Source organism: Botrytis fragariae (genome assembly GCF_013461495.1).
Source record: "Botrytis fragariae strain BVB16 chromosome Unknown tig00000037, whole genome shotgun sequence".
NCBI classification, from domain to species: Eukaryota; Fungi; Ascomycota; class Leotiomycetes; order Helotiales; family Sclerotiniaceae; genus Botrytis; species Botrytis fragariae.
In genome coordinates, this window is record NW_023500990.1 from 641,031 (window position 1) to 664,961 (window position 23,931).

Sequence of the window (23,931 nt, forward strand, 5' to 3'; positions counted from 1 at the left end):
CCTTCATCTTTTCATAATTCCCAGAATAACTTCTACACTTCCACAAGCATTCGACTGCAACTTCTCTCTGAACAAGACAAACACATTCAACTCTATATCCACACGAACATCGCAAACATGGATATCGAAAAGGTTTCATTCAGCTCAGCCAGTAGTATTACTGATGTCGAGGCAGTGCCAATTCCTGTAGTCGCTCGTCAATCCTATTTCAAGCGACTTGTTTTACGCCTATTTCCAAATGCTTTAAGTGGTTCTGGTAAGAGCAATTGTTTTAGTTTACATGACAATGGCTCGTCACAATCTCTCGCAAATAAGCTGTTCACCTTGAAAGCCGCCCAAGAGAAGGCATCAGCGGCCACCCCTAGGAGGATTGTCTTCCAGATGTTCGAGTATGTAGAGCTTTCACTTTAAGAATGAATGTAACTAACAGCAACCATAGTGCTCCGGGCAAGCTTCCTCTATCGGGCCATTATGCAATTCAGACAAAGGGCGAAGCATATTTTTTGATCAGAAAGGAATTGGTTCTTCGAAGATCGAGACCGCTATTTGACAAGGTATTTGGCAAGGGTTCATTGAAGGATTGCAATGCATTTCCCGCAGCAATCCTGCCCGACTTCGATAACGATGCTTTGGGGGTATTTGTCGAGTGGACTTACGATCGCGGCATTAGAACAATGCAATCTGATGACACGTTCGAGGAAGAAGTCTCTCCACGTCAGAAGAGTCTTAATATGATAGATTTCTTCATGGAGATCCTTTTATTTGCCGACAGATACTCACTCGATGAATTTCAAGATGACTTCCTCGAATTATTCATGCAGTCATTGAAAAAGGATCGTTCACCACTGGATATAGTCCATGTTCGCCGGTTTCACGAGCGAGTATCGCAAGATTCAAAGATCCGTGTCTTCTTGGTTGATTTGATTGCTTTCATCATCCAAGAAATCGATGCTGCAGGAAAATTGAAGGAAAAAAGTGCAGCGTTGAACTGTGACCTTTCTAACAACAAGAGAGAAATCCTTGTTGAGCTACTTCACTTGCTTGGAGGTGGCAAGATTCGACCTCCACATGGAAAGTTTTCTGACCCCCGGGATGCTCCAAGTTGTGTTTACCACCACCACGGCAGTAGAGAAAAGTGCCCCCAAATAATCCTTGCTTGCTCTTTTATCTCCGAGTGTTTCAATTGAAAAAGCATATAATCGAGGGATGGAGCTATGATGCGGTTGACATGGTTGGCGGGATAATGGGATAATGGGAGCAAGGGATACGGAAACAGGGATATCTGATCATTGTATGAGGGTTCATTTTTGCAATTGTTTTCAGGCATATATCAGCATGTGCTACATCTAGGAGAATGAAGGCTTCCTGGAAAGGAACTACTTCTAGAGCAATGAAATACCAATAATCTAGTTTGCAGGTCCAAATGAGTGATGAACAATGCGTGAACTTTGCTGTGCTTCTTGATGTTCATGTCCCTCTCCCAGTGCATCGAACCTTACCACAATATCAATACCTACATGATGTGTATGTATGAAGATGAACCCACAAATGTTCGATTCGAGCCCGTCCCTCGTACATGCTCATCAGTCTGTGTGAGATTCTTCTTGGCCTACATCAAACTTATCTAGACAGACAATCTTTGGATTCGATCACCATTTGCGTCCCCTATCAACCTACCTCGTACGTCGAACTCAACTAGGTAGGCAATCTCTGGATTCGACTATCATTAGCATTTCTCCTCTACACATCAAATTTAGGTAGACAGACTGAGAATCTCAATCTCCAGTACATTTCTTCTCTGTCTCATGAACTTCCTCCTACCCATAACTTACCCCAAACTACTTACATCACACGATACAAAGTCTTCACAACATCCAGACACAAATACAATAAACAAAAACCACAAGAACCAACTTTGCTGCACGTCGCATCGCACAGTTTCTGAAATGCCCTTCCCCTATCCTAGATATTTGGACCTTCTCATTTCCCCACCATTTTCCCAATCACCTATCATCACCCCCACCCGGTTACCCCCCTCAATTTTCACACCTTCCTATCAAAACCTCAAACCACGTGTACTCACGTGCAGACCATCTCAACATAACCTTTTGTTGCACGTCTAGAAAAGTGACAAATTGGTCCAAACGTCCACACTCCTTAAACCGATCAATTTCTCAAACCATGCATTTTACTTCATCTACCCATAGCTGGGTAACCCTCTTTACACACCACCGCTGCTTTCAAGATCCTCATTCATTCTCACTTGATGCATACCTCCTCAACGCAAATACTGAATCTTTTAGCCACCTCGCTCTAACATTGACTTGAACTCTACCTCTCCAATCAGGACTCGGGTCTCACAAATTAACATCTCATTCTCGATTCTAAATTCAATCTCAATCTCAATCTCAACCTTACCCTGGACCTCAACGTCACCATATTTCTTTTCCGCTATCAGCATACTTTACACCCCCAAACTCTGAAGGAATCCTCAAACTGACAATTCTCTCAAACCTTCTCCTAGCTACCTTTTCTATCTCTATACCAGTGATTTAGACTACGGTGATAAAGAGGATTAGCATTAGCATTAGCATTAGCATTAGCATCCAAACTAACATCTTCTAAACCTTCTGACTCGCCTTATCACATACAAACACCGCTTTGGCACCACTGAACTTCCTCTCTCTCCTCTTCCTCTCTCACTCTCTCGCAACTTACTTCTGCCAGCTAATAACACAATCCAATCCACACTCCCTCATTCGCCAAATCAGACGCCCCAGTCCATAAACCATGACTACTACCCACCAAAAGTATAATCACCCCCTTAAATCCCTAATCATCAACATCTCTACATCCAAACCAACCTCACCCTCATCCACATCTCCATTCATCCTGTTCCCAACCTTACAACATCCCAACTGAGCTAAGCAAATACGGAGGCTCAATCTCCATCAACCATCCCTCCATATCTCACCGCATCACATCACCACCACACCTCACCTCTCCCTCCCTCCCATACAAGTACCTCCTCTTCTCCAGCACACCGCTGCCTCAGCTACCAACTTCACCACCCCCTCCATTCCCATTCCCTCCATTCCCACCCCCTCCACCCAAATTCAATCCAACTAATCCAACTAACCCAAATCCAAATTCCCATCTTCCAACATCAACATCACATCCCACAACACCACAACATCACAACATCACAACATCACAACATCACAACACCAAATCAATTCATACCATACCATACCATACCTACTCACTCACTCCCTCCCTCCCCATCAACAATCCCACCAACAAAATCCACAAATCCAATCCAATCCAATCCAATCCAATCCAACCGTCTATATATCAAATACCAAGCAGCACTTGAACTCAAATCTACACTTTACTTCACCCCATCGATTTATCTATCTATCTACCTTTAGTCATTTCATCCCTTCAGCTTCTAGAGTTAGTCATCAATCATACCCCCCTTTTCACACCACACACCACACAACACATCTCTAATCTCAAACCTCAAACTTCAATTCAACCCACAAACCTCACCATGCACAATACAAACGTCATCACACATACATCACACACAACACACCTCAATTCAATTCATCTTCATTTTGATTATTCATTCCATTCCATTCCATTACAAAGCAAAAGTTAGGTAGGTAGGTAGGTAGTTACGTACGTACTTAAATGAGATCAGGCCTTCCCTTGCCCTACTCAACTAAGTTCAAGATAAAAAAAAAAAGAAAAAGAAAACCACGCGCAAAAAAGAACAGATCAAAGTAAAGTCAAAATAATAAAAAAGGAAAAAAACAACTAAAGAAGTCTCTCGAGCTATCGTAATAAATACAGAGTATTGATCCACCCCCAGAAGGTTTTTTTGGATGAAGAAACGCGGGTAGACTTTTATCTGAAGCCATATGAAAATAAGAAACTTATAGTAGGAACCAATCTCTCTGTAAGCATGATGGTCTTTCGTCTTGTGTCTTGCATTTATATCCTCTTCCCTTTCGGTCATTCTCATGTGCAAAAAAAAAACTCCTCGAAATACCACTCATTCTTGAATGCAAGACCTCCATTATGGCATTTATGACCTTTGCCTCGCAGAAGCAATGCCGCGCCCGAAATATCACCCTTCACCCCATCGCTCGCTTCTTCAACTGCCAAATATTAAGGATCAATGATTAAAGAGACATGAATTGAAAAGTAAAGTATCGGTTGTGTCGTGTCGGTACCATCATTAAAAGGCAGGTCCTGGTTATTGAAAGTAGTTCACCCCTTAACGGAGTGAAAATCCCTTCCTCTTGCCTTCCTTCTCTATTGGTCTTCCGCTCTCGACTCTGGATTTCTTCTCCTCCAATTCTTGACGTTGACGCTCGAGTTGTTCCTTCATCTCGCGATGTCGTGCGTACAACTCTTCTTCGCTTTGCTTCAGCTTGCTCTCCTTCTCTGCGACCTTTTGTTGGAAAACCATCTTCATCTCGGCCTCCATCTTGGCAAGCTTTTGCTCGTGCAATTGACGCTCTTCTTCTTGCTTGACAGCTGGGTTGACCTCCTTGAAGACATTTGGATCTTGAGTAACACCCATAGCAGTAAGCTTCTCCGATCTGTAGTTCTCGTACAAAGCATTGTTGGTATGCTCCTTAAGCTCCTCCATGTGGGTTCGGATAAGCATTTGTCTGAGCTTGACGAAATCGCAATGCTCCTCATTGTCAACTTCAATGGTACCCCATGGGTATTTACGTCCGCGAACTTTACGTCCCTCGCTATTTGTAATCTCGGAATTGGCACCAACAACTGCGAAAGGTACTTTGTCCATAATCTCCTTGTTCTCAGCAATTGTCTCCTCGTCATCTTTTTCGTAATGTGGGCCCTCGAAGATTTGGATATCGTGGTGCTTGATGTCAGCAAGGATCTAGAGCATGATTAGCGTGAGTTTTCAGATATGCAATCGAAACCCTTACTCTGAACTTGAAGGCGACAATTTCTTCATCAGTCAATGTATCAGCCTTAGCAATAACTGGGATCAAGTTGACCTTGGTATGAAGTCTACGCATAACTTCAATGTCCAAAGGCTTCAACGCATGGCCAGTTGGCTGAATGAAGTATACACAAGCATGAACACGGTTATCAACAATGTTCATTCTGTTGACCTTGTTCTCAGCATCCAAATAAGCATCGAAGCGTTGTTCAATGTTATCAACAATTGGTCTCCAAGACTCATCATTGTTGACGAAATCACCGAAACCTGGGGTATCAACGACAGTCAAACGTAAACGAACACCATTCTCCTCAATATCAGCGCTAATAGATTGGATAGAAACGGTTTTTGGGATAATATCGAGGGAAGGTCCCTTGCGTTCTCTTGGTGGATATAAGGAAGTGTTGAAAAGAGTGTTGACCAAAGTCGACTTTCCGAGTCCAGACTCACCTATTCAGGAGTTAGCATATATCAAATATTGATTCATGAAAGCTGCACACATACCAACAACCATAACATTGAAGTTGAAACCCTTTCTGACACTCTTGCGGTGCCATTGATTTGGTAAATTTGCAAATCCAACATATCCGGTCAACTTTCTTCGAACAATGTTCTTCATATCGCTTGCTTGTTGAGCTGCGATCTTTGGATCTGTTGAGCTGACGGTCATTGGAATTTCTAATGGGGATGATGGTGCTCCATTGGGAATTGGAGAGGATCGGGTAGGGGCCATTGGGGCTCCGTTAGTAGCTGTATAGAGAGGTAAAATGTCAGCCCAGTCATTTGAAGTAGTACTATAGTTTTTAGAAGCCTGTTGTAGCTTCTCTACGACCCATGACTCCATTGACTCATGGTGGTCCATGGAAATTTGTTCCAAACTCGGAGCTTCTTCCACATCCAGCATGCTTCTAAATTGAGCGCGAACACGTTCTGCTCCTCGCTGATGGCGATGCAAGCTTCCAGGATATTGACGCTGCTCGATACTATCTAACGATTGCTTAGGCAATGAGGTACCTTTCGACAGGCTCTCTGATCGAATTACAGACCATTCCTTATCTTCAGTTTGGGATCCAGGGGGTGGAGCAGAAGATTTCTTGGAGATGATAAGATTCCAGTGACCACTTGCATTTGGCTTCATGGCTGGCATATCTTGATGATGAAACATCTTGTGGCGGATTACAGATGGCTTCCCAACTCGATGAATTGGATTTCGAAATGTGCCAAGTTATCAGACTCGAGATTTGAAGCTCTGGAGTTGCAACAATTGTGTGTTCGAAATAATTGTCGGGGTGATAGATGGTGAAGTGCGAATTCGCAGGATTGAGATCCTACCAATCGTCGATGGAGTTGTTGACAATCTGATGATGCCATTTCTCCCCAGAATATTGACTGCCTCAAAAATGAAATAAATTGCTTACCCATTGTTATGATTGATGTAGAAGGATCGAAGGTGGTTGTTTTCGTGAAGAAAGAAGGTGGGAGGTTGTAAACTCTGTTGGCACAACAAGATGGGGGAAATCAGCTTCTATGAACCCTAAGATGGTCGCAGACAAGGTAGTTGAGATGGAAGAGATCAAAATCAATGGACAACTCTCGGAAATCCCACAAGGTAACTTTTGAAGGTATTTTGAAGGATCGAGGGTTTGATTCGATGGGATGATGTCCAAATCATGCAGGAATACGAATAATAGCACGTACCAGATATTAATTCTTTGATCCTCAACACGTATTGGTTCGCGTGGTCTTTTATTGCGGATCAAGATATGGATAGATAAAATTGGCCAAGTAATTGTGTTTACTCGGGAAGTGAAGTGTTGAAAGTTACGATAGCGACGAGTCAAGTAAATGGAAGATTGAAGAAAATAGAAGAAAAAGTTGGGAGTGTAAACGATTGTCGATTGTAGTGTGTGGTGTGTGGTGTGTGGTGTGTAGTGAGTGAATGCAAAATGTAATGTAATGTAGATGGAGAAGGCGAAAAAAAGTTGTGTGTAGGTGAATAAGGTTGTCAAGGGCGCACCGGTAAATGGTACTACTCTGCTACGAGGTCACTAGTCCAGTCGGTACAGTACAATGATTCCTTGCGGTTGGCGTTTGAATGCTGGCTTGGGTCTGGTGGCTGTCTGGCCGTTGATTACTGGCTTATTCTTGTTTTCTCGTGCTTGCTGTACTGGACAGGTAAAGTCACTCGATAGCAAAAGGGGTTATTTTTTTGGGGCGCTGGGGTTTTGTGGGCTTGGGATCAATCGACTACCCAAGTAAAAGGGTCAAGGCAAAAAAAGCTTTGTTATTAAGATTAACACGCGCTTCTTCTTGGGGGAGTAGGGGAGTAGGGGAGTAGGGGAGTAGGGGTGTAGGGGTGTAGGGGGGTAAGGGGAAACTGGTCATTTCACGTGTATATGATAATGGAAATTGTGAATTGATCAAGTGTGTGGTATCGTGTGTGGTATCGGGTATGGCATCGGGTATGGTATCTCGGTGCGTAAAATCATGTATGGTCGATCAACTTACCTGGCGGATTCAGGGGTATAAATGAAGATATAAATGAAGATATAAATAAAGATATAAGTAAAGATGTCAACATCACGACAGAGGGCGAGTCTGCAACAGTATCTCATTGGGTGATCCTCCAATAATCTAGCAAGTACAAGTACTTCATGTCGTGTATTGATTTGCTACAATCTACTCCTATTTTGGATCTGGATACCTCAACATGAATGAATCTACATTCAACAATTGCTTCTTCTCCCCTTTCCGATCTCTGCCTTCGCTTCTCAACTGTCCCCTTCTTCTTCCATCTCCCCTCCTCCATCTCTCCTCCTCCATCACAATCATCGAAATGTGTTGCTCTCCCCACGAATTATCATTCCCCCAAGCTTGCTCAAGCTTCCTCATTTGTGCTCTGTGCGACCCCCCAATGTAACCAAAAGTCTCCACTGCCGGCGCAGGATTTCTTGGGTCTAGTATCTACACGTGACCATCGGTCCCTGATAATCCCAGATATCCGTCTTGTCCTGACTTGGTAGCCACTAGGCCATATTGGGCAAAGTGTCTCACTTTAGTCAGCTTCCTAGTGCCGTTCCTCTTAGCATCACTATCACTATCAATTTCTGTGTTTCCTCAATTGGTTCACCAACAAACAAAAAGTGGAATCATTCCAAAGCTCTTTGGAGAAGCTTCATGATAGCCGCATCTGTAAGTATCCAAAAATATCTACTTGGTGGAGAAGATGGGAAGCGAGTTGAAAAGGAGGTTACAGTCAAGAGGACGACGAGGTATGTTTACAAGATTTACCCTCATTTCAAACCTCGATCAATAGTTACTGACGTGTTTCGCCCTTCAATGTAGATCGCAATCCCCCCAAAAACATAACTTCCGAATCGCATGGTTATACATACAAGGATAGGCACAAACGGAGGATAAACGTCTTTTCGGTGCATTGACTACTGGAACTTTACGAAAAGAATCATTTATCATTTGTTTCCCTTTCCAAGGGTAGTCGTTGACATAAGGCGTGTTTATACTTTCCCTTTAAACTTTCAGTGTCAATATGCATTCCAACAACATCGGGATGTTCTTTCGAAACAGCCTGTCATTTGAACTTTAATTGGTTGGTGGAATCCGTGCTCACCATACCAAATTGGGTCAAGGCTAAGCCTCGATGAAGGGGTAGGAAGGTCAAGTCGACTATGTGGATTGAATTTCGCAACTTCAATTTTGGCATTGAACGATTTCTTTTACCATTCGTTTTCATCTTTTACAAAAATTATGATCAAAGAGGTCTGCGGGCCGTAGAAATTCTCTGCTTACACCACTTCATCAGCGCACAACCTCGATTATTCTCTCTCCCGACATCATCGTGTTTCGTTGTACTAGGTTTAGCTACTTCATTTGTTGCCCGAGTGGGAATCATGAGACTCATTTGACTCGCATGAAAATTTCTGCATGTTCGATACTGTCAAAAGCCACCCAAGCTGTTGAAGGTTGTCAATAAATTCTCTGGCAGACCTTGGCTTGCCTGTTTCTTATCTGAATGTTGGATTTTCTGGCTTCCCTTCACGGAATCCTACATATGATTGTTTTTAAATATGTTTGATGACTAGACGAGCGTTTTATTTAGAAATTTGGCAATGACATTCTCATTACATAACCTTCCCTTGATAACTTCTTCCATATGGGTGTAGGGGTTGGAGATCACTCGACACTCGTGCTCCAAGATTATTGCTTCGTCTTTTCGATCAAGCCTTTTACAAACCGCAGCGAATATCAGTCACATAAATAATAAACGATATCATTCTTGTGACAGATTTATCAACAATTCCTAACTTGTTCCAGCCATTTTTGCATTCATCAAACCAAGCACTCTCAACCCTTATTATGGTCTACCAATTAAGCAAGCCTATCCGCAAATTCTCAAACGAGATTCTTTCTCAATTATTAAACATGCCGATCAGGAGACCTGGACTAAAGTTTTACTATGCTCTACAAAATTCTGCTTAATTACGCAGCCAATCTTGTTCTCCAAGGCCAACGCAACCCATAAGACACTATGCTACTATTTTCGCGAACAGCTCTGAAGAAGCCATTTCTTTGTTCGTACGCTCGCTCACTTACTGTACTCACACATAGTATCAAGATATCGTTACTGTCGAAAAAGCACCGCCTGTTGCTTCAGAAAAACATACCCAGGTAGGTATCCGGCCTATCTGCTATATTTCAACAAGGCTTTTCACAGTGGAACGATGAGTTCAAACTGCTGAGAATTTGAGCCCTGTTATGGCTATATTAGTATCACTATTCCCGCATTAATGATTGTAGGATAAGAGAGTTTTGCGCTAGCTTTTCTTGACACTATCCTGGTTATTGATATCTACTTTAGCTGAAGGGACTTGTCTGGCTTGCGATTCTGCTGCGGAATCAGGGGATGTTATCATAAGGGGGCTGGAAAGAGTTTGATTGATTGATAGAACTGGTAGAGTTGGTACGTACTCTCGCGTGTTGCGTCAATAATTCTATGGCGATTACAATTCGCATAGACGAATGTACGATTTCTACTATCGACGCCAGAAATTCGTGGTTAGTCTTGCAATTTATCGAATCTGTGTACTCTTTTCGTTGAGGATTATGGTGTTTGGAAGTGTGTTAAGTTGTTGATTGATCGGTCTTTTGGGGATAAGATGGATGCGAATTGGTTTTGTGGAATCAAGGGGAATGTACACATCTATGGATTGTTGTATTGTCTTTAGGTAGGGATTTTGGGAGTGTGATGTCTCGGTTCTGCTACCGAGAGGTAAGGGGAAGTGGTGAAAGGGGAGGGGAGAGGGGGTACTGTGAGTTGGACTAGAAACTTCTTGAGCTTTTCTTATGTGGGGATTGTGAGATTGGGGATTAGGAGATTATTCAGACCAGTAGCAGGCTTTCTGTTAGCTTGGTGAAATGTAAGGTAAGATTTGTGCCTTTTTCCATGATTTTGATCTTGATCTTGGTCAATCGTGATTATTTGTATCGTATCTCGCTTCTCGGTTAAGTTGAGTGGGTAATTGAGTTTTCTCAAGTGGTAATATATACATGTTAGATGGTGTTTTGGTGTATTGTCTTGGATCTTGAGATATCTCCCGCTTTAATTCCTTTTCCGTTTCCGTTCCTCTCTTTCCTTTCTGGTCAGCTGGGATATGTTTATTTTTCTTCTCAAGTTACATACGCTGGAGTTGTTGTGTGAAGTTTCGGGTGGGATTATGGTCTATTGTTTTCTTGGGTCTTGAGTTTGGGATTGGTTGATTTCTTTTGCGGGGTGGGGATGATGGTTAGGTGGTGGGAGGTGGGAGGTGGGAGGTGGTATATTGTTGTTTTCATTGCCTGGATAGTTCACTGGTGAGATTGGGTGTGTGTGTGTGTATGAGAGAATGAGAGGGGGGTGAGAGAGAGAGAGATAGTTTTTCGTGACAGGGATTTTGAAGTCATGAATTGTTTTTATGTGGAGTCTCGGGAGTTGCTACTTTGGGTTGGGATGACGGGATGTGAGGTGATGTGGAGGGGATTGTTTGATTGGTTATTGTGGTTGTTGTTGGTTTCTTCTAGATGTAAGAGAAATCCAGAGCTGTGAGAGTGGAGAAGGGGGAGGAAGGTTCAGTTTTGAAATCTGGAATTCTTGGAATGTGGGACTTGGGGCTTGGGAGTGAAAGAGAGAGGGGGAGGTGGGGGGAGGTAAGGTATAGAGTTAGGGTCAGGGAGAGGTGTTGAGATGAGCTGGAGAGATTTGGATGGTGGGATGATGGGATCAGAATACTGGATACTGGCCGCGAGCTAGAGGAGTTGCATCGAGGTGATAGCTTGTTTGGGGGAAAGGGGGGAAGAGGGGATGCGGGGAGTCTTTTAGGTAGTAGGATGATGATGAGATAGGGTGAGGTTGAGGTTGAGTGGTACTGTTAGTTCGATGAGAGTACGAGATGGACTTGATCTTAATCTTAAGTGGAAGCGGAGATAGCCAGCTAGAGAGAAAAGTGACAAGATCTAGCGATACGGATTTGAGTATCGTTGGGATGAGAAGGGAGTTGATTCGTCGAGGTACATATGGTTATGCGACTGATGAATTGAGTTTCATTTCTGCTTCTGATGATTGATTTCTGGTTCTAATTCCAGTCCTAAGATGTGGTTTTTCAATGTCTTTTCTTTCTGATTATATATTGATTTCTCTTCAAGTATCAGTACTATCATTACTGTATTCATTATTAAGATTATCTTCCTTGTTCATAACTCCTACTTCCCAATTGCATTTCTAATCCCTTAATTTCCAGCATCGAATATATGTGTACATATATAAGAGCATCTCATTCCGCCGAGGCTTTAAGCCATATCGTCAAATCCCAAACACCGAAGCCATCACAAGTATTCCCACATTGCATTCTTGTAGTCTTTCAATGCTGCACCATGGGGTTTCTGCCTTCCCTCCCCTTACCAGAACACTATTACAAATACATCATTTTATCATCATATCATACACATAAAATACAAACCGCACCATACACACATCCAATCATTGGTCCTCCTTCTCCGCACCTCCCCCTCTTTTCTGATCCAACTTTCAAACGCGAATGGCGATATACTCTTTTGCATCTCTATCTCTGTCGTCTTTCTCAACCTCTTTGATCCAGTAAAACCAATCAAGAAGCCAACTCTGCGAAATTATACCTCGGATCGCCAATCTCGAGTTCCGATGTACCAATTGGTATGCTGTCGAAGATTGACTCTTTGGTCGTGAATTCTTGCCAGAAGGTGTGGCAATCTGATGGAGGGAGATGTTAGTTAGGGAGATAATAGATGAGTTGAAAGCATGAAGGTAAGCGTGTAGATTGAGGATTAAGAAGACATGTGCCTATTTGTAGATCTGCGGCCTGCTATTTTGAGGAAAATCAAAGTTGACCATGAAGTTGCAGAGAATACAAACCTTTGACATCATGGAATTCGATAATGAGCCCTTTGATATTACTCTTTCCAGAGATAATTGCGGATCGATCCTGAAGTCTCTCGTACGCCCCGTTCGTGGATTCCTGGGAGCCGATAGTGGTAATACTACCTTGAGTATTGTTCCTCGATTGCCTGGTCGCCTGTTTGCGAGCTTCATACAAGGGCCTATCATTAAGACTCTCTAGTGTTATGACTTTGGTTTTTGGTTCCTTCGGTTCTTTGAATATTGAGACTGCGCACCACGTGTTAGAATGTGTTCAGGGATGAAGAAAGATTCCGAGAAAATATATCTACCAGGCCACTCCTCAAAACCGGACTTGCGATCCGAAAATTTGCGGAAGTAAAGAATATAGCGAATCCTGGATGTAGCGTCACAAAGAATTCGAATTGTAGATAGACGACATTGGCACTCCTTATCTTTTATAGACTTGATCCATTGAATATCAAAGTAGTGCCTGACTTCTTTGAGAAGAATGAGGCGGTGGAACTCCAGGAAATCTGATATTACTTTAGTAAAAACTTGGTCTTGTTTATTGATTATAAGAGGTATCTACCTTTTCTATTGTGGAATGTATAAGTTGGTGCGTAACTATGATACGAAATCTTCTGTCCTTGAATTTCATCGGACTTGGTGACTTTGAGCCGGTGAGAGCCTTTCATTTGAACAAGGTATCTATGAGCATCATCTGTGTGAACGTGGCGATTGTCGATGAAGGGTATCATCGAGCTTTGTGATGTTGAGGGTGTAGCAGGGTCGACTAAATGGCGAGCTTCAGTGCAACCGTCCTCACTGATGATATTTATGATTGTGACTTCCGCATTGTCTGATCGAACGATAGATTGTATAAGTCCATTGAAAGCATGTTTAGGATATCTCCTGATGCAAAGTCAGTGGATGGATGTCAGGATGGCATTGAGACTTACAAATAAACTGCAATTGATGGATCAACACGCATCGAGGGAGTCGGTGAGATTGAAGTGGTAGACAGAGCTCTGTTGTGTCCCGATGACCCATCAGAGTCATGCGGAGATGGGGAATAACCGTAGGTATTGATGGAATTGCTATGAGGAATACCAAGAAATCGATTAATTGGAGATGTACCCAAAGGACTGCCAGTAGTAGAGCCAGCGATTTCACGAAATGAGCCCCCACTACTTCGAGGTGATGCTTGCGAAACAGAAAATTCTTCTCCAGTTGATTCCGTACTATTCCATGGGACTTGAGATCTGACACGGGCAGGGTGCAATATTTCACGTTGAATCCGGGTTTCCAGTTGGTTCCATGCCTCAAGCTCGTAAAGCAATGCGTTTTCAGGTTCGAATCTTGATAATGAGTGGTCTTTATGAGCCGGTATATTGGACTGCATAGGATTAATTCCCACTGCATCAAATATTTGTCCTCTCATATCTTGTAATCGTGAAATGAGTGGATCGACTGATCTTTCTGTCCCTCTTGACTGTGTAGTAGACATAGAATTGACTGTTTCGACACGCCTCATTGCCAAGTTCTCCAATCTCTGTGATAGAACGTAGCGTCTCTCAATCCCATCATCTTGTAGACTCAATTGGCCAGATATGGTTGATCGCGTGATCGAGCTCGGTGGGTCCTCACCGTGTTGATCCTGCCAAGGATGCTGTAAGTCGTGGAGGTATTCGACTGCTTTAAGGGGTTTTGGGGGTGCTAATGCTTGTTCGAGTTGGCGAAGCATAGGATAATCAATTTGTTTCATCTCAGAGTTCGACTCGAGAGGGTGTGTTACCCTTTTCAAGTTTTGAGTAATGAGTGATACCAACTCAAGATGAGACGAGACCAGCTTAAGATTGGACGTAAGTAATTCTTGATGGGAAGTGCTGTATAGAATGGTTAGCTTCTGACAGTATTGTTTGATGATATGATGAACCTTATCTCTCGCACGATGTTATTCGTGTCTTGGGCTACTGAGTGGTTTAAAGCAGATATTTTGTAAGTAGCTAGACTGAGGTATAACTCCATCTTGGTACGAAGTTGCAAAACTTGATCTCTCTCAAAGGGCCAGGAAATCTGCAAACACAGAGTTTTGATTTGATCCTTTGAAAAAGCAGCCTTCCTTAACCACATGGGTACTCCTTGCTTTGTGATTGCAGTCTGAGGATTGGCGGCACTTATCAATCGCATATGTCTCGAAAGAAACTTGACACACTGCTGTTGGAGTTGTGACGGAGCAGCTGCCAAGCAAGAACTTTCTGCTAAACTTCCATCTCGGCGGTCCAAATCTTCTAAGCATTGCATAATCAGATAAAAATCCTCAAAGAATTGCTTTGCTTCGACTTTGGCACTCATGGGTCCATCAGAGACGGCTTTCCATACATCCCACACCAATTTTAGGCCGGCGACGATGTCGCCTGCCGACCACCCAAATCCACTCATTATGCAATTCCCGATACGCTTGATAGTTCAGGGTTCAATATGCGAGCGATCTCAAAGGAAAGAAGAATGAAATGTTTCAAAGACAAGCGAAAATCATTTGAGATGATAAACCGTTAGAGTTAATAAAAGTTATGAAAACGTTTCTGGAGTCCCCAGGACAAGCCATAACCGCATCCCAGGGGGGTAGTTTAAGAAATGGTGTGTGACTCCAACGCCTTCAGCACACCTTGATCCATAGGACATCGATCGACAGGGCGATTTGATAGAATGATGCAAGCTCTTGTGAGACGGGATGATGTTTTCCGAATAAATCTACGCCCAGGTAGAGAAACAAGACAAAAGTAAGATGAACTTTGGACATTCTCCTACGTTTCCACGATTGATACTCAGCCCTGTTGCCATGGCTTGTGGAGCAGCAATATTGATCTGTGACTATTTTCAGACAATTGGGGGTTGTAAACTGATGGTAAAGTGGTAATGGAGATTCTCTGAGGGGAGAAGGTTATGTGGTGGTCGTTAAAAACGAATCAATGAACCCACGTGGGAATCCTTGCACATGTGGCCCCTGCTTATCCCTCGATTTCTCTCACTTGGCCACATTCATCTCAACTTCACGTACTTAGCCTAGGTAACCTTTGAGATTCAATAAATTTCGTAACGTCTCCTGCAATTGCATTTCCAAACGACCAGAATCAAGATAAGATACTTGATTACAACGAAGCAACAGGCAAAAATCTTGTCTTGGATTATGAGATTCGCTTATGGATTGCCTCGCCTCTCGGCACCGTGCGGCGACGAGTCCAAGATGAGATGCCGCATTCTTACTGCTAGCTTTTCCATTTGATCTTATCTCGTATTACACATCCTCGTGATCATTTCACATATTCAAGGCATGTTTTCCGAGAGTTTTCGATATTGAACGCCATTCACACCTTGGCACATTACCGCAGCCTCTTTGTTCCAGAATCAGCCACAGATATACGCCCTCAAGCCGCAGGTAGACCATGTGTGTATGCTTGTCTCTGTGTGCCTGGTAGAGATGCCTCATCTACAGCCTCGTCTTTACAGATATACCTCATTTTGATCTTGTTTCTCTCACTATTTCATACTCCCATCATCCCGATTGTGAAGCATGTATCATTGTGAGATTCTGTTATCTACGATTCGCTCAAACTTCAAAGCTTTTGAGAAATATCAATTGCCAGACTTCTTGAACAGGTTAAAAACGGACGACTACCAAGTTTTTCATATACCAAATAATGCCGCCTTGGGGGTTGAGATGGTTAAAGTTGTTTCTGAACCCGTACGCAGATGATGACTTTGATCACATCGATGTGAATTTTGCCTCATCTTTGTATTTTTTCCAATAGCTAATTCTTTCGCTAGGAATCAGACCGCAGAAAGTATATCTTTGAACGTCTTGAAGGATCTGATTTTTCAGAAAGTTTTTGGGTAGTGGTCGTTGCCGGAGTGGGATTTTTTACCGATGCATACTCAATATTCGCAATTAACATGGTGATTCCCATGTTAGGAATTATTTACTATGGAGATCCTGTTAACAAGGGAGTAATGCCTCACAACTACGAGATTGCTCTCAGTGTTGCTACATTGGGTGGATCTATCATCGGTCAAATAGGGTTCGGTCTTGGTGCTGATCTATATGGAAGACGGAAGATGTATGGGCTGGAGCTGATGATAACTATCTTCGCAACATTAGGTGTAGTTATGTCATCTAGTGGTATCGAAGGCTCAATGTCCATCATTGTATGGCTGTTGGTATGGCGTTTTGTTTTGGGAATTGGTATTGGATCGGATTATCCACTTAGTAGTGTTATCACTGCAGAGTATGTAAAATCTTTTAATATCATGACCTCGCCCCGCTAACTATGACCATAGGTTCGCTCCGCATAAACTTAGAGGGAGAATGATGACCGCAGTCTTTATGTGCCAACCTCTGGGTCAATTGGCCGCAACTTTAGTGTCTTTGATTGCAGCGGCCAGTCAGAGAAATGGAATCCCAGCAAATGCTACGCCGGAGAATTGTGCTGGCGAATGTCTCAAAACAATGGATTCTATATGGCGATGGATTGTCGGTGTGGGGGTGATTCCAGCAGTCATTGCTCTCTGGTTCCGACTTACAATTATAGAATCACCAAGATATACAGCTGACGTGGGTAGAAATAGTAAAAAGGCAGCATCGGAGCTAAGCAGATATCTTCCATCGGGGGTTGAATCAGCAGTTGCTTCTACTACTTCCATCGAAATACCGCCGCAAGTTCGGTTCCGTAGATCAACCATGAACGGTAATGGGCGACCAAACTCATCCCAATCGCGAAGAAGTAACGAAGAAACATTAGACGATATTCATTTGGAGGATCAGATCTTAGCAACTGCCAATGACAACAAACCTCCCCCTGTGCCTTCATGGGAAGATTTCAAAGATTACTTTTGGTATAAAGGGAACTTGAGAACGCTCATTGCTACCTCTATGTGTTGGTTTTGTGTAGATTTGCCTTTCTAGTAAGTCTTCTGGCTGGAGAATATTTCGGTTCTTATACTTGAGACAAGATCGCGGTCATTTTTACAAAATATAATTATCTTGGTACATCTCTAATTGATTGGTTTGTAGCGGACTTGGAATGAATAGCCCCCATATCATCTCCACAATCTGGCACGGTATAGGAACTCCGCCAAAGTACATCTACCCTATCCTTATCGACGATGTATGGCAAAGTCTTGTGGTTGTTTCTATTGGTGCAATTGCGGGCTGTGTCATTACCTTCGTGGCTATCGACAAACTTGGACGACGGAATATTCAGATGATCGGTTTCTTCTTTCTATTTGTTCTATTTATCATAATTGGGGGATCATTCAATCATTTATATAATATTGGCGGCTCGGCTGCTACCATCGTTTTGTATATCCTGTGTCAGATATTCTTTAACTTCGGTAAATTACTTCCACACCATCCATGCGAAGTATGTACTAATTAGAATATAGGTCCAAACACCACCACTTATATAGTTAGTGTGACTCCAAGTTCATTGATTTATACTTCTCTAAATGTGACCTATTCTCTAATAACTAGTACAGATTGCAGCAGAACTATTCCCCACTCGATATCGTGCACTATCCCATGGCATATCTGCAGCTTTCGGAAAATTAGGTTCTGTCATCGCCCAATTATTTCTTGCCTACGTAGACTATGGTCACAACATCGACTATAATCGTATCCAACTTTGGCTTCCATATTCTCTTTTGATGTGAGTTTCATTCCGATTTCCTCTATCTGTCCCATACATTCATCAGCTGACGATGCTCTAAAGCTTCTCAATATTCATGCTCCTAGGTCTCTTAATAACAATCTTCTACATCCCTACACCCGAACTAGGATCAGATGGTGTGAAAACACTTGAAGAGTGGGAAGTCGGTAGACCGGCTAATGGATTTTCCAAAACATGGGTAGCCAGAACCATTGCAAAGGTCTGGAGATGGAGCTCGAAGAGTTGGGATGGAATGGTAGGACTGATCGATAGAGATGAGGGAGAGAGGAGAAGGGAAATGAGGTTGCTCAAAGGTGAGAAAAGAATGATGGTGAATGAGGATAACATTGGAGGATCGGAAGGGGATACCAATAGAGATTAGGTTGGGTTGGATTGAATTGTGAAAGAGGCGAGTAGAGATTTGGAAAGAAGGAGTTTAAGGGTGATATCAATCTTGTATTGTTTATGTCGTGTCGTACGTCTCACCAACATCACATAATCGTACAGTTCTTGGCGTTTTTTGATACTGGTGGGGGCCCCTCGGCCACAAAGGGTTATATATTGACACCTACACTTCCACGCATGAGAGCTTTAGAACACAATGCGCAATTTGTATCAGGATAATATGGAAACAGAGAAAGTACATTGATATCGCATGAGCTTATGGTACAATGCGATAAAAATTTCTCTTCTACATCTTGATATGGGGAAGCTGCGTTTAGATCAGCCAGGATATCATGTACCTAAGTGTTACTTGGCAAAGTTGTTAGATCAAAAGCATGATGAAATGGATTGAGTTTTATATTTGTTTCGCCGTATTGGTACTGTGTATGCTCAAGTTAAATCTCTCAATTTGATAAGTAACTATGGCAGCAACCTGGCCAAGTGACATTGTCTTGCCTTCATCCCGATACTATCTGCATTATCTCAAATCGCCTCTCCCCCATAACGTGAATACATATTTCTGAGTTTAATGATCATGATAAATCCCCAAATATCTGGGGCTTTTGAAGAACGTTTCTGATCTCTTCCCAAACTACCCTTTGAAAACACCAGTGGAATCTCAACCATAGCAACCATTATTCCGATTCAGTAAGACGGGTTTGACGTGAAGGGAGTGACAACGAATCTGGGAACCTCCATCCATATCGGACCAGCATCTCGAACTTTGGACTCTCAAATTTCGTTTTGAGATCGTCGTGAAGACTATCAACTAGCATATCTTCATTATAATACTCAATAGACTTGCGATAGTCGGAAAGGATCATGTTGACTGGTTTTGGGAACAGATCGTAGACCTCTTCAGGCTTAAAGAGTGTCAAGCCAGCAAGCTCATCCTGCTGGGGAAGTACTCCACTTTCTTCCAACAACTCTGCATCCCAAATAATGTCGTCATGTACAAATATGAGCTCCTTCAATTTTTTCATAAGTCGCACTATAGAGCAAAGCTGTTCGAGATCTTCAGAGTCAATTCTGCAGATATTGTGGTCCACGACAATGTGACAGCAATGTCTGAAAAATTTAGTTTGAAGGTCCAAGATTGTCAGTGGATGAAAGATTGCGGGGACTCGTTCCCAGTCATAGTCCAAATCAATGGACTGGCGTGACCACCGAATGTACTGATCTATAGCCAAGTATTGGATCTTTTCAGCCTCCTGAAAATCAATTGATAGCAAGAAGGTCGTCAAGTGCTCTTGAAGTTTCCAATCCAGATATAGGGTGTCAATCTTGGCGTTGAATTGAATTCCTCCAGCATCGAGGTCTCCATCAAGTAACTTAGGATATAAAGATAGGACAGCTTGCTCCGAGTCTTTACAGACTGTCAATGCAGTGGGTAGCGGAGCAGTAGAATAAAATCGACCGTGCTGGTCTTTTTTGGGTCTAATTTCGACAATACGTGGCTCGAGAGTCAACCTCCAGATCTTGTCTCTCATCTCAACTGGTAGTTTCGAAAACAATGTGAAGCGACGGCTCGTCATGATGTATTCCCATGGTGTAAGGTTCGTCATGTTGTAAGTTGTTGGAGGAAAGGAGAGAAACTTGCGGAAGTGCTTATGGGAGAAACTTGGTGGGACACCGATCTGTCAGAAGGTCAGTTATTTATTATCAATAGCCTGAGCTAGGGTATAACATTACTTGTAAACTTGCAAGGCTCAAGAGAAATACTATTTGCGGTGATTTGGAGTCGGAATCTCACAATCGCGGATGACGATTGTAAGTGACTCAAAAGATTGAGCGTGGGATTGAAATGAGATTTGTTCTCATTTCTCCAACAGATGTGTTTGCGTGAGATTATTTACAAGATTAAAGAGAAGAGCGTGATATAAAGACGTAAAAAGAATGACTATATGATTGGTGGAAGACATATCTTAGTCATACAAGTGTCAATTCTGCCGAAGACGGTGTGACGGCAACCTTGCACAACACAACATCATCTCATCCAATTGATCGAGCATCACTCCGAGATTTTGAACAGCGCAACACTACAACATCTCTATGGTACCATGCGATATAATCTCAATGAGTCCCAGTAATCCTTATCCTCAACTCTTTTCAATTTGGACAACAAAACACGTCCTCGCTAACAATTGCAGTATTGTGGATTGCAACTTGCCTCACACCCTGACTCTATTTACTGCTCTAGAGCTCGATGTCCAACTTCGCTGGGAGAATTAATGAAACGTATAGAAAGCTCTCAGTTGAAAGGTCGTTATAAGTGTTCATGATCCCAAGTCTGATGCCGCTCGGCTCAGGATCAGATTCTGTATTTGGGTATGCAAATAGTTGTGAGCATTCACAAAGATACTGTTGCAGACCAAGATATCCGTGAGCTAGTAATAAGTGTGAGGACGTTGAAAGAGATTTACAAAGCCATGAAGCTTTTTCCAGAATCATGACATTGAAATGAGAGGCTGCCTCAGTTCCCCCGTGGAACGTACTAGATGATAGCTGCTAAACACCTTGTGTTCGAAGACTTCCTCAGTTTATCTCTGTTTCGTGGTTCTTTGACTAGTTCCATTCCTCCTTTTTATTTGGCGTACTGACCACTCGGTCATTGTGCTTTTTCAAAGTCTCCGAAATCTGGACTGCCCTAAGTCGAAGCTGACCGAAGGGAAAATTGCATGCGCTGCAAGTAGTTGCGTGTTTCATGACTCAAAACTCTGTCCTGATTATCTCTTCCAGTATTTTCCTTGTATGCTCTCGCTCCAAAATATGACAATTGTTTTGATACCGCGATTCCGCACTTGTGTTATGTTGGTGTGGTACTCTCTCGTCGAATCCGCTTTTGAAAGATAAGCGGCAGAAGGTCCAGAACAAGAAGACACATTTGTGTCTAATGCTTCTCGATGAACATAATTCTAAGTGGAGAGGATCAATCTATACAATTGTGAGTTGGCTGTGGTATGCCAATGAGCAAACTCCCTGCATAGCAGTTCTTTAGTCGGAAGCTCGCCAAATTTGGTTGCTGTTGCTGTTCAACCTTTACGCAAATTGCTAAAAGATTGTATCCTAGCATCCCAATTCTCTTGAATGCCATTGTTCCAGAGTTCCAACCAGTACCTGTTCAAAATATGTGCAACGGTGAAACTACTTGTGAAAGTAGGTAAAACTGAGCGATCAGAGGCCAGGAGCGGATACTTGTCAATTTTTAGCTATATAATAAACTATAAAGTGATCAGCAAGGCCTTTCTCATCATCGAAATCCATCATCATGACATCTTGTCGCTATATTTTATGTAGATAAAGATACCTTTAGATACGTACCTTTAGATTGATTTAGCTTGTATTTTTGATTGAGAAAGAAGCTGAACACCAGATCCTAGCGATAAACAAAAAGAATACTCCTTTGACAATCATTCACCTCAATATGTCTGTGGCTGCAACACAAGAAGAAATCTTTGATTGGCCCGGGTAGTGGAGGTTATGAGTTGATGGGTCCGTGCAATGTCAGTAACACACTCTGATAGTTTTTTGTTATATTACTTCGAAAAGCTCTTGAAAGTTGAAACATCAATACTTCGACTTTTCCCCCCACGAGTTCTGTCAGCAACAACCAAAAACTCCTTAAAATACAAGTTCAGAGAGAAACCCAGACTACCTGTATTGTATCAAATCTGGCAAAAAAATGGATCTATTTGTTTATGATCCAGATGTAAGGAATACTCATTTATTTCTATCAAGACAATCTTACTGATTACTTTCTAGAGGTCCATATGGGACGGACCTGCAGATGATTCTCCATCTGTTGTCAGCAATCATCGACCATTAGATGCCGCAATTGGCCAACTTTGCAGGCAGAACAAGGCACTTGAAGAATGCAACGCTGCACTTGCGAGAGAAAACGCCAGTCTTAAAAGCCTTCTCGCTACCCACAACATCGCCTGGCCTGCCAACAAAGATTTGAGCACGATCACTGCACCAGATTCTTCAACTACAAGGTCGAATCCCGAGCTACCACTCGAAGTGAAGCTTCGCATTATACGCTTTGCTTTGCAGCTAGCACATCCAACAATTGACCCTGGTGTCAAAGTTTTGAAGTCCAATGTCACTGATATGGAGCATGCTGAGCAAAGAAAGCTTCCTGTTCAATTGTTGCGACTATCTAAATTCTTTTACAAGGAGGGACAGAGATCTTTGTTTGCGGACAACAGATTTATCTTCACTCAAGTCTCATCTTTGAAGTGGTTCGTCAGCACACACCCCAGATCCTGTGCCCAGTTGGAACATTTAGAGTTACGGATTGTTGGCAAATACTACGACGACCAAGGTTCTAACAAAATTGTCACACTGGGCTTTGACCAGCGAATTGGACGTTGGTACGCGGTGAAACCTATAAAGCGAATTCCAAACATCAACCTTAGTTGGACAGGTCTACAAAGCTATTGCTGGAAACAAATACTTGATTTTCTTGAAGCACTCCAGCTTCCCTGGTACGGCAGGCAACAAGCTAGGTCAAGGGAGCATACAATAGCCTTCAAGAATTTAAGTTCCATGATGATTGACCTTGTGAACTTCACAGACAATCTTCCTGGACCGGGAATCGACTTGAGGAAGATGACAAGAGAGACATTAGGTCCAATCATTGATAACTTGTATGTTAGAGGTCAGCCGCTGGAGCAAAATGGGTCATTGGCCTATGAATGCCTGGGTTACCTTATGAGAAATGGCGGAATTAGAGGTTGCAGCATCTTACCTCACTTCATAAGCACCATTTCAAGTGAATACTTGAAAATATTCTTACGCGATGAGTCCTTCTTACCAGAACTCAAGTATTACGCCAAGACATTACCGGAATCCAGAGAAGAAGGCGCCATGGAGAAATATGTCTGGAAGAAACTCCCCGCCGCATTCGGGGAATTAGAAGGCTCGGAAGTACGATTTCATGTTGCTAGTGGACTACCTGTTGAGAATGTTGAAAAAAACTACAGAATCTTGCTTTCCCGTCGAACAGAAGAGAACCTTGATGAATACGAGGGTATCTTTGGACATTATGATATTGACCTCGATGAAGATGAGCTAACGGAAATTTATGGACCGACTCGAGACGGCTGGGGACCTGATATATTCACAGCCTGGGATGCTGATGAACATGGTGGCCCGGATGCTCGGATATGTTCCAATTGTAGCGGTATGTATGGCTATTGTAATTCAGAACCGGAAAGTCGTATCTCGCTGGAGCGAGATGGACAGCTTGGAGCTGAAAATGGATTCGCTAGGGAGATCGACGGTGCTGAATGAGTGGATTTGGAAGCAACATGGTTCTTACAATTGAAAAAATGGCGTTGTGCGGAATGGGCTGCGAGTGGCATGTG

General features: G+C 42.7%; 7 protein-coding genes across 7 annotated transcripts; 3 read left to right on the forward strand and 4 right to left on the reverse strand.

Annotated features, from left to right (window-relative positions):
* Positions 1-117: 117 nt before the first annotated feature.
* On the forward strand, positions 118-1,187 carry Bfra_011537 (uncharacterized protein; the record flags this gene model as incomplete). The annotated part of the gene is made up of 2 exons (XM_037341864.1): positions 118-389; positions 440-1,187. 2 exons carry the CDS (start codon positions 118-120, stop codon positions 1,185-1,187), a joined length of 1,020 nt encoding a protein of 339 aa, XP_037194721.1.
* A 2,505-nt stretch (positions 1,188-3,692) lies between these two features.
* On the reverse strand, positions 3,693-4,024 carry Bfra_011538 (uncharacterized protein; the record flags this gene model as incomplete). The annotated part of the gene is made up of 2 exons (XM_037341865.1): positions 3,693-3,719; positions 3,857-4,024. 2 exons carry the CDS (start codon positions 4,022-4,024, stop codon positions 3,693-3,695), a joined length of 195 nt encoding a protein of 64 aa, XP_037194722.1.
* Positions 4,025-4,285: 261 nt separating this feature from the next.
* Bfra_011539 (putative septin protein) lies at positions 4,286-6,152 on the reverse strand (the record flags this gene model as incomplete). Its single annotated transcript, XM_037341866.1, has 3 exons — positions 4,286-4,921; positions 4,971-5,437; positions 5,492-6,152. The coding sequence occupies 3 exons, from the start codon at positions 6,150-6,152 to the stop codon at positions 4,286-4,288; spliced, it is 1,764 nt and encodes a 587-aa protein (XP_037194723.1).
* Positions 6,153-12,144: 5,992 nt separating this feature from the next.
* On the reverse strand, positions 12,145-14,855 carry Bfra_011540 (uncharacterized protein; the record flags this gene model as incomplete). Its single annotated transcript, XM_037341867.1, has 6 exons — positions 12,145-12,266; positions 12,429-12,680; positions 12,743-12,946; positions 13,003-13,325; positions 13,373-14,299; positions 14,350-14,855. 6 exons carry the CDS (start codon positions 14,853-14,855, stop codon positions 12,145-12,147), a joined length of 2,334 nt encoding a protein of 777 aa, XP_037194724.1.
* Positions 14,856-16,114: 1,259 nt separating this feature from the next.
* Positions 16,115-18,500, forward strand: Bfra_011541 (putative phosphate permease protein; the record flags this gene model as incomplete). The annotated part of the gene is made up of 7 exons (XM_037341868.1): positions 16,115-16,189; positions 16,242-16,699; positions 16,752-17,375; positions 17,485-17,804; positions 17,856-17,878; positions 17,949-18,118; positions 18,182-18,500. The coding sequence occupies 7 exons, from the start codon at positions 16,115-16,117 to the stop codon at positions 18,498-18,500; spliced, it is 1,989 nt and encodes a 662-aa protein (XP_037194725.1).
* A 697-nt stretch (positions 18,501-19,197) lies between these two features.
* Bfra_011542 (uncharacterized protein) lies at positions 19,198-20,127 on the reverse strand (the record flags this gene model as incomplete). The annotated part of the gene is made up of 1 exon (XM_037341869.1): positions 19,198-20,127. The coding sequence occupies one exon, from the start codon at positions 20,125-20,127 to the stop codon at positions 19,198-19,200; it is 930 nt and encodes a 309-aa protein (XP_037194726.1).
* Positions 20,128-22,244: 2,117 nt separating this feature from the next.
* Positions 22,245-23,857, forward strand: Bfra_011543 (uncharacterized protein; the record flags this gene model as incomplete). Its single annotated transcript, XM_037341870.1, has 2 exons — positions 22,245-22,271; positions 22,325-23,857. The coding sequence occupies 2 exons, from the start codon at positions 22,245-22,247 to the stop codon at positions 23,855-23,857; spliced, it is 1,560 nt and encodes a 519-aa protein (XP_037194727.1).
* Positions 23,858-23,931: the final 74 nt, after the last annotated feature.